A 10,239-nucleotide genomic window follows, 5' to 3' on the forward strand; every position below is an offset into this window, starting at 1 on the left:
TATGGAGGATGTGTCAGCTCTCCTGTGTGGTGTAGTATATAGAGGATCTGTCCGCTCTCCTGTGTGGTGTAGTATATAGAGGATCTGTCAGCTCTCCTGTGTGGTGTAGTATATAGAGGATCTGTCGGCTCTCCTGTGTGGTGTAGTATATAGAGGATCTGTCGGCTCTCCTGTGTGGTGTAGTATATAGAGGATGTGTCGGCTCTCCTGTGTGGTGTAGTATATGGAGGATGTGTCGGCTCTCCTGTGTGGTGCAGTATATAGAGGATCTGTCAGCTCTCCTGTGTGGTGTAGTATATAGAGGATCTGTCAGTTCTCCTGTGTGGTGTAGTATATAGAGGATGTGTCAGCTCTCCTGTGTGGTGTAGTATATAGAGGATCTGTCAGTTCTCCTGTGTGGTGTAGTATATAGAGGATGTGTCAGCTCTCCTGTGTGGTGTAGTATATAGAGGATCTGTCAGCTCTCCTGTGTGGTGTAGTATATAGAGGATGTGTCAGCTCTCCTGTGTGGTGTAGTATATAGAGGATCTGTCAGCTCTCCTGTGTGGTGTAGTATATAGAGGATGTGTCAGCTCTCCTGTGTGGTGTAGTATATAGAGGATCTGTCAGCTCTCCTGTGTGGTGTAGTATATAGAGGATGTGTCAGCTCTCCTGTGTGGTGTAGTATATAGAGGATCTGTCAGCTCTCCTGTGTGGTGTAGTATATAGAGGATGTGTCGGCTCTCCTGTGTGGTGTAGTATATAGAGGATGTGTCAGCTCTCCTGTGTGGTGTAGTATATAGAGGATCTGTCAGCTCTCCTGTGTGGTGTAGTATATAGAGGATCTGTCAGCTCTCCTGTGTGGTGTAGTATATAGAGGATGTGTCAGCTCTCCTGTGTGGTGTAGTATATAGAGGATGTGTCAGTTCTCCTGTGTGGTGTAGTATATAGAGGATGTGTCAGCTCTCCTGTGTGGTGTAGTATATAGAGGATCTGTCAGCTCTCCTGTGTGGTGTAGTATATAGAGGATCTGTCCACTCTCCTGTGTGGTGTAGTATATAGAGGATCTGTCAGCTCTCCTGTGTGGTGTAGTACATAGAGGATCTGTCAGCTCTCCTGTGTGGTGTAGTATATAGAGGATGTGTCAGCTCTCCTGTGTGGTGTAGAATATGGAGGATGTGTCATCTCTCCTGTGTGGTGTAGTATATAGAGGATGTGTCAGTTCTCCTGTGTGGTGTAGTATATAGAGGATGTGTCAGCTCTCCTGTGTGGTGTAGTATATAGAGGATCTGTCAGCTCTCCTGTGTGGTGTAGTATATAGAGGATGTGTCAGCTCTCCTGTGTGGTGTAGTACATAGAGGATCTGTCAGCTCTCCTGTGTGGTGTAGTATATAGAGGATGTGTCAGCTCTCCTGTGTGGTGTAGTATATAGAGGATCTGTCAGCTCTCCTGTGTGGTGTAGTACATAGAGGATCTGTCAGCTCTCCTGTGTGGTGTAGTATATAGAGGATGTGTCAGCTCTCCTGTGTGGTGTAGAATATGGAGGATGTGTCATCTCTCCTGTGTGGTGTAGTATATAGAGGATGTGTCAGTTCTCCTGTGTGGTGTAGTATATAGAGGATGTGTCAGCTCTCCTGTGTGGTGTAGTATATAGAGGATCTGTCAGCTCTCCTGTGTGGTGTAGTATATAGAGGATCTGTCAGCTCTCCTGTGTGGTGTAGTATATAGAGGATCTGTCAGCTCTCCTGTGTGGTGTAGTATATAGAGGATCTGTCAGCTCTCCTGTGTGGTGTAGTATATAGAGGATGTGTCAGTTCTCCTGTGTGGTGTAGTATATAGAGGATGTGTCAGCTCTCCTGTGTGGTGTAGTATATAGAGGATCTGTCAGCTCTCCTGTGTGGTGTAGTATATAGAGGATCTGTCCACTCTCCTGTGTGGTGTAGTATATAGAGGATCTGTCAGCTCTCCTGTGTGGTGTAGTACATAGAGGATCTGTCAGCTCTCCTGTGTGGTGTAGTATATAGAGGATCTGTCAGCTCTCCTGTGTGGTGTAGAATATGGAGGATGTGTCATCTCTCCTGTGTGGTGCAGTATATAGAGGATCTGTCAGCTCTCCTGTGTGGTGTAGTATATAGAGGATCTGTCAGTTCTCCTGTGTGGTGTAGTATATAGAGGATGTGTCAGCTCTCCTGTGTGGTGTAGTATATAGAGGATCTGTCAGCTCTCCTGTGTGGTGTAGTATATAGAGGATGTGTCAGCTCTCCTGTGTGGTGTAGTATATAGAGGATCTGTCAGCTCTCCTGTGTGGTGTAGTATATAGAGGATGTGTCGGCTCTCCTGTGTGGTGTAGTATATAGAGGATGTGTCAGCTCTCCTGTGTGGTGTAGTATATAGAGGATCTGTCAGCTCTCCTGTGTGGTGTAGTATATAGAGGATCTGTCAGCTCTCCTGTGTGGTGTAGTATATAGAGGATGTGTCAGTTCTCCTGTGTGGTGTAGTATATAGAGGATGTGTCAGCTCTCCTGTGTGGTGTAGTATATAGAGGATCTGTCAGCTCTCCTGTGTGGTGTAGTATATAGAGGATCTGTCCACTCTCCTGTGTGGTGTAGTATATAGAGGATCTGTCAGCTCTCCTGTGTGGTGTAGTACATAGAGGATCTGTCAGCTCTCCTGTGTGGTGTAGTATATAGAGGATGTGTCAGCTCTCCTGTGTGGTGTAGTATATAGAGGATGTGTCAGTTCTCCTGTGTGGTGTAGTATATAGAGGATGTGTCAGCTCTCCTGTGTGGTGTAGTATATAGAGGATCTGTCAGCTCTCCTGTGTGGTGTAGTATATAGAGGATGTGTCAGCTCTCCTGTGTGGTGTAGTATATAGAGGATGTGTCAGTTCTCCTGTGTGGTGTAGTATATAGAGGATGTGTCAGCTCTCCTGTGTGGTGTAGTATATAGAGGATCTGTCAGTTCTCCTGTGTGGTGTAGTATATAGAGGATCTGTCAGTTCTCCTGTGTGGTGTAGTATATGGAGGATGTGTCATCTCTCCTGTGTGGTGCAGTATATAGAGGATCTGTCAGCTCTCCTGTGTGGTGTAGTATATAGAGGATCTGTCAGTTCTCCTGTGTGGTGTAGTATATAGAGGATCTGTCAGCTCTCCTGTGTGGTGTAGTATATAGAGGATCTGTCAGCTCTCCTGTGTGGTGTAGTATATAGAGGATCTGTCAGCTCTCCTGTGTGGTGTAGTACATAGAGGATCTGTCAGCTCTCCTGTGTGGTGTAGTATATAGAGGATCTGTCAGCTCTCCTGTGTGGTGTAGTATATAGAGGATATGTCGGCTCTCCTGTGTGGTGTAGTATATAGAGGATCTGTCAGCTCTCCTGTGTGGTGTAGTATATAGAGGATCTGTCAGGTCTCCTGTGTGGTGTAGTATATAGAGGATCTGTCCGCTCTCCTGTGTAGTGTAGTATATAGAGGATCTGTCAGCTCTCCTGTGTGGTGTAGTATATAGAGGATCTGTCAGCTCTCCTGTGTGGTGTAGTATATAGAGGATCTGTCAGCTCTCCTGTGTGGTGTAGTATATAGAGGATCTGTCAGCTCTCCTGTGTGGTGTAGTATATAGAGGATCTGTCAGCTCTCCTGTGTGGTGTAGTACATAGAGGATCTGTCAGCTCTCCTGTGTGGTGTAGTATATAGAGGATCTGTCAGCTCTCCTGTGTGGTGTAGTATATAGAGGATATGTCGGCTCTCCTGTGTGGTGCAGTATATAGAGGATCTGTCAGCTCTCCTGTGTGGTGTAGTATATAGAGGATCTGTCAGCTCTCCTGTGTGGTGTAGTATATAGAGGATCTGTCAGCTCTCCTGTGTGGTGTAGTATATAGAGGATCTGTCAGCTCTCCTGTGTGGTGTAGTATATAGAGGATCTGTCAGCTCTCCTGTGTGGTGTAGTATATAGAGGATCTGTCAGCTCTCCTGTGTGGTGTAGTATATAGAGGATCTGTCAGCTCTCCTGTGTGGTGTAGTATATAGAGGATCTGTCAGCCCTTGTGGGTGGTGTATTATATAGATAATTTGCTCTTTTTTTGTTTATTCTCTTGGTTTTGCTGATATGTTTTGTTTTAGTAAACACCCCATGAAATTAACTGGCAATTTGTTATTAACACCCCCCTAGTCATAGTAAAGTGTCACTTCCAAATATTACATATCTAATTAGTAGTAATATTGTCTAACTGTGTAGGGAGGCTTCCTTTTTGCTAGGGGTGGGTTAGAGCTAAGGTTACGATTATGGCTAGGATTAGAATTAGGGGTAGGCTTGGTGTAAGAGCTCTGGTTATGATTAGTGTTAGGGTTGGGGTTAGACATAAGCTTATAGTTAGACCTAAGGTTATAGTTCGAGGTAGGCTTAGAGCAGTGGTGGTCAGGGTTAGAGGTAGATTTATGTTTAGACCTAGATTTTGAAGAAAAGTTTGGGCTATCTCTTGGCTAATGGTTAGCACATGCTTAGTAATGATGAAAAGTTTCAAAAAAATTAGTTATCATTTGTTGAAATAAGTTTTTGAACAAGAGAATATTTTGAACTCCAAACTAAAGGTTCAAAGTGAAGGGTTACAAGGAGCAATACAAGGGGAAGAAGAGAGACACATACATGGTTGTCAGGGCGCAGAGGAATGTTGAGCATGAGGAGAAAGAAACAGAGGCATTAGGTAGTTAGGGAAGAAGTACATAATTATTCTCTACAGCATGAAGCCTGGACCGGGGACAGGAAGTAACAGGCAAGTCATTTCCTGCCATAGATGTTTGTGTTTGGAATTTCTTTGCCTCCAGTACTAGAGATATTTTATCTGCCATATAATACCTTTAAATGATTGTAGGGTAACCTAAAGATACATGGGATCTCCTTGTGTCATACCTCTACAACAGGAGGTATAAGTACAGGCAGTATATCTTTATAGACATGAAGCTTCTAAATGAGAGTTTCTTCATAAATAACAAATAATCTAAGAATCTGTTACTTATCCCGGCAACAGCTATCCACCTATCAACACTGAGTTTCTCAAGTAATCTGGCGAACTGCTTTGACATCATTCATCGCACAAGCCCTTTGAAGACAGACTCAGGCAGCTATGTGCTGTATGAGTTTTCAGTAAGCTTTGCATTTAGTTACCATGTGCACTTCAGGAGTTTGCCTCATCATCGATTTTTCTCAGCTGGCTAATCATCTCTTCTGTGAACGCCTGCTTGTTTATCATCTATCTGCATTTACCTTCTGGCTCAGACCTGCGGTTAACCAATAGTCTGCTGTAAGCATAACAAAGTCTTTTCTGCTATCACTGGTGCTGTTCACATTATTATGCTCCTGCAACAATGTGTAATCTTTTGTTCAAGCAAGTATCCAGTTTGCTTGTTCATCAAGATTGCCTGCGGTTAACAATTTGTTTGATTATTGCATTCCTCTGCCACTTGACCATCTGTCTACTGATAGCATACAACTCTGCCATTTATCATTTGTTTGCTGGAAGCCCAGGACCGACTATGCATCTACAGTTTCTGTGTATAATCACACTCCTGGCTCTGTCTTCTGGTGTTTGCTGCTCTGTTTGTCTGCCTGCCATCCAGCATACCTTTCTGTCCTGTTCCATGTTCAATCCAGCAGGCCCTGGATGCTGTGCCATCTGTTTTGGTCTGTGTTGCTCACCCTGACCAATAGCCCATAACAGAATCCTAACTGCTGATGTGCAGACACTATGGATGTTCACATATGACCACAGACAAATGCTGGTCGCCAGAAACTAGATATGACCAGAGATGATTGCACATGGTCAAACAATTTAGATGACCATACATGTCCACACTGTGGGTGGCCAGAAACTAGACATGAACAGAGATGACAGCAGGTAGTCAAATACTATAGATAACTGCAGGTGCCCAAACACCTTAGAGACCAGAAAAGACCACAGATTACTAAGGAAGGCAGGAAACAATACATAGATGAATACGGAGATGACAGCAAGTAGTCGAACATCAGAGATGACTTCAGGTGGGTGGAGGAAAGAGATAACAGAGATAACTACAGGTGTTTGTATACTGCAGATGACCAGAGATGACAGTATGAAGATGGATGCTAGAGATGACCAAAAATGACTGAAGGTGGCCACAGACTACAGAAGACCAGAGATGTTTGCAAGTGATCAGACATTAGAGATAACCAGAGATGTCCAAAAATGACTGCAGGAAATCTAAAAAAATATTGTCTGTGTTCAGTAGGTCAGCGCATTTCTCTCAGCCAGTTCACATCCCTCTGTCCTCTCCTGACTTCACTGTCCTACATAGAATCCTCTGTGTCGTGCAGACTTTGTTGTTTAGGTCCAGACTCCTCTGTCCTCTCCAGACTTCTCTGTCCTATCTAAACCCATTTGCCCCCTCCGGTCCCATTTGAATTTTTCATACCTATTTGAGTCCTTCAGACCCCTTTATCCCACCTCCAGGCTCTTCATCGGTCTCATTGCCCTCCCAGACTCTTCTTTCATCCTCCAAAACCATCTATCCCCTTCTAGATACCCTGACTTGTCCTTTCTAGAACCCTCTGTCTAATCCATGCTCTATCTTCAGACACCTTTGTCCTCCCAGGACTCCTCTCTCCCCTTCAGACTCTTTTATACCCTCCATACCCCTCACAACATCTGAAGGCCTCTCTATTCTTTCCAGACACCTGTGTCCCATTCAGACATTTTTTTCTCAAGTGTTCATTGCTCCTAACTTTTTAATAAAGGTGTTCTAGAAAGGGCAACAGTCAGCCACAAAACAAGGTTGTTTGCAGATTGAATGTTCTTATTAATGATTGTTCGTTCCCATACAGTTTGCATCATCCCATGTAAATGAGGCTCTTAGCCGAGCGCTAATTGACTTGTTATCCCATCGGTCAGCACTCATTATAGTCAGAAATCTTGCCCTATAAATGTCCTTAAATGATGATTAGAAGTATGGTTGAGAAGTCCTGTGTACTAGAATTTAGGTGGCTGTTAGGCTTCGTACTGTATTTAGGAATGCTGTCTCGAGGGGTTAGAGGAGTGTGAAGGGGATAGAGGAGGTGACAGAGAAGTCTGGAAGGGACAGAGGGGTCTGAACGAGGACAATGGGGTCTGGAGGGGACAGAGGGACCTGGAAGGGATAGAGGAGTTTGGAGGTGACAGAGGAGTGCGGCAGAGGATAAGAGGGGTTTCCTTGTAAACACGATTTTGGAGGGAGTGAAGGGGTCTGGAAGGGACAGAGGAATCTGGAGGAGGACAGAAGAATATGGAGGGGACTGAGGAGTCTACAGGGGAAAAGGAAGTCTGGAGGGAAAAGAGGAGTCTGGAGGAGGATAGAGAGGTTTGGAAGGACAGAGGACCTTGGAGGGGGCAAAAGTGTCTAGTGGAGAACAGAGAAGTATGGAGAGGCCATAGGAGACTAGAAGAGGACAGAGGGGTTTGGAAGACACAGAGGGGTCTGAAAGGGACAGAGGAATCTGGTAGTATGTTTCCCCTCTCCTGACGCATCCATGCTGAGCTGAGCCAAGCGTTCAGGTGTATGTGGGAGTCAGGAGAGATAGATGTCAGCTGAACAGACAGCTCTACGCGGAGTATCAGCAACTGTGCATCAGACTATCGCTAACCCTACACACGAGCTGTCTGCAGATCCAGCTGAACGCGGTGAGATCTGCGGATATTATGGAGTCTGTGGTGGTCGTACACGGAAGATTAACGGCAGATGCTGCTACAATAAGATGGATCTGCTGAAGATCTCCAGAAAATATTGCTTGTCTATGGCGTCTACTACACCTGTCCTCGCTGTCATCATTGAAAGGAAGCAAATCCCCCTCAATGAAAAAAAAACAAGTCGTCACTAGCAGAGGCGGGACAAGCTCTTTGTGTCCAAGGTTGGGGGTTTAGAATAACGCCCCCCAGTCCATGACAGTCGTTCAACCATCAGCACTGATTTGTCCCTGCTGTCCACGTCTGTTCCAGTGACGTCAATATGTACAGAATATATGTCTCATTATTCCGATTCATCTGTAACCTTGGCTAGATGACATGCTTCATGTGGGGGCAGGTTTATGAAACTGTCTTAAAAGAAAAATGGTCTCTGTTGCCCATAGCAACCAATCACAGCGCAGCTTTCATTTCATATTTAGCTCTTGAAAAATGAAAGCTGCGCTGTGATTGGTTGCGATGAGCAATAAAGACAGGTTTGCTTTTAGATAGCTTCATAAATCTGCCCCCCCAAGATGGAGTCGTAACAGGTCTTCCCAAAAGATGAAGATGTAATGGTGGCGCTGAGGGCGACTATGTGACCTAATCATTCAAAGGGCCTTTTGCATAGGACGACAATCATACGAACGTTTATTCCCCATCATTTCCCGGTGTTAAACTGCCAGGCAATCAGAAAAGAAACCGCTCATTTGTCGTTGATCGCTTCTTTTATGTGGGCACAAAAATTATCTTGGTCGGCTGCAGATCCCTCGTGTAAATAATAGTGATGGAGTACGGCCCATTATTGTGATGAGAAAATGAGCGTAAATGAGCGCCGATCGACTTTCTATATTGTAATGGCACAGGGGGTTAACTCCTGAGATACAATGGACGCTTTGCCCATCACATCTTTGGTTTCAGGTTAAGGTTCTTACCCAGGCCTGCTCTAGTCAGGCCCTGGCGTCCATATCTACTAATATTCAACGAGCTTCCTCCCATCGGTCCATTGTAGGTTTGGATGTTGGGAGTTCGTACTACTTTCTACCTATCCAGTTGATGGGCATTTGCGTTTGTTGCCCCTTGCGTGCAGGATGATATTTGGTGGAACAAGGAACTATGACATCTACTTGGAGGCCTGAGCCAAGCAACGTATGATCCGCTGTGTTTCCAAAAATGGGGGCTCTAAGAGGCCCAATGTGCAACCAAGGAGATTTGTTTTCAAAATATCCTGATCCCCATTCTCTGGATCTCCAGATTTCAGTGATCCCCCCAAAAAACAGACTTCAAAAAAATGAAATGTTGTGGTGGAATTAGTGGAATTGACCGAGGACACAAAAGCCTCAAGGTTCCACAGTCTGCAGACAATGGAAGGGTTAATGAATGGAGATGACATGGAACAGGCCGCACCATTCTGTCCATGACGTTCTATCAAAGATCAGCAGCAAAATGACAGAAGGAAAATACAGATCCTGGAGCAGAGGATACAATCCCTCAACATCTCCATCGGGTCAAAACTCCCCCATGTACAGCGAACAAAGATCAATGTCATCGGGTCACGACCGCCATCCTACAATCATGACCCTAGAGCTGAGGTTCTCCTCCAAACCCAGCAGTCCCCCAGAAAAACAGACCTCATGATCGTGATGTCCTATATACCACATATCCGGACTGACCTGCTGTGTTGGACCTTTTGGTGCTGGACGCCTCGGTTGGGGTCTCCAGGGGTCTCTTCCTTGAATCTGAAGCCTCCGTCTCCATCTGTGGGTTTTGCTGCTGCTGTGCAGGAGGATAAGGAGCGTTCTGATGGAGAGACCCTCCAGCCATTGTGGCCCTAGAGGCAGCAACTGAGGAATAGAGACTAGAAGGCTGGAGAGCAGAGTAGGGGGCGGTGGGGGTCTCACAGTGCCATTAATGTAGAAGGTCTCCTGGGCTGTGATGATGGCGGAGCCTCCGGTGTGTGTCCTCCCTGCCTCTCTTATTGCTGTTTCTTCATTTCATATTATCCCTCCCCCACAGCTGAGGACAAAAAAAAATCAGGGATGGAAAAGACAAAGGGAGGAAGGAAATGGGATGTGAGAGGGTTTATACGGAGAAGAGGATGAGAGGGGGAGGGGTCCGCAAGGATGTGGGGATGCAAGATTTGGGGGGTTCAGTCTGATCAGATTCTGGAATTAGGATGAGGGGATCAGTCCTGTACGAGGCACAGAATTAGCATCTCTATAGAAGAAGCTGGGAGCAGAGGGCCAGGGGCTGACGTCAGGATGCTGAGCCTGGAATTGGATGGGAGCTGCCCCCTCTCCACACACCCCCAGCCCCTGATAGGCAGACGCTCTCCAGGCTTTATTCTAAGGATGAGGATAAAACAGCAAGTGCATCCTCCACCAAGGCCGAGGATGAGGCCAGGCGGCAGTGGGACTACTGAGCCCAGGCCCACCCAGCAGCCACAGTCTGGGGGGCTCAAAAGCTGGGCAGTCACATTCTAGGGGGTCACAGTGTTAAGAGAGGACACAATCTGGGGGTTGGTAGTGTGACAAGTGGTA

The 10,239-nt window shown here is 45.9% G+C and overlaps 1 protein-coding gene across 2 annotated transcripts in view; it reads right to left on the minus strand.

The window, feature by feature from the left end:
- LOC141155268 (RNA-binding protein Nova-2-like) overlaps positions 1-9,973 on the minus strand; it is a 63,840-nt gene extending 53,867 nt beyond the window's left edge. For both annotated transcript variants that reach the window (XM_073642077.1, XM_073642076.1), the window contains exon 1: positions 9,373-9,973. In XM_073642077.1, coding sequence (XP_073498178.1) covers positions 9,373-9,523 — 151 coding nt within the window. In that variant the 5' untranslated portion in view covers positions 9,524-9,973. The remainder of the gene's footprint in view (positions 1-9,372) is intronic.
- Positions 9,974-10,239: the final 266 nt, after the last annotated feature.

This window comes from Phyllobates terribilis, unplaced genomic scaffold (assembly GCF_046119375.1).
Source record: "Phyllobates terribilis strain yellow unplaced genomic scaffold, ASM4611937v1 Scaffold_7__3_contigs__length_470593459, whole genome shotgun sequence".
Taxonomy (NCBI): domain Eukaryota; kingdom Metazoa; phylum Chordata; class Amphibia; order Anura; family Dendrobatidae; genus Phyllobates; species Phyllobates terribilis.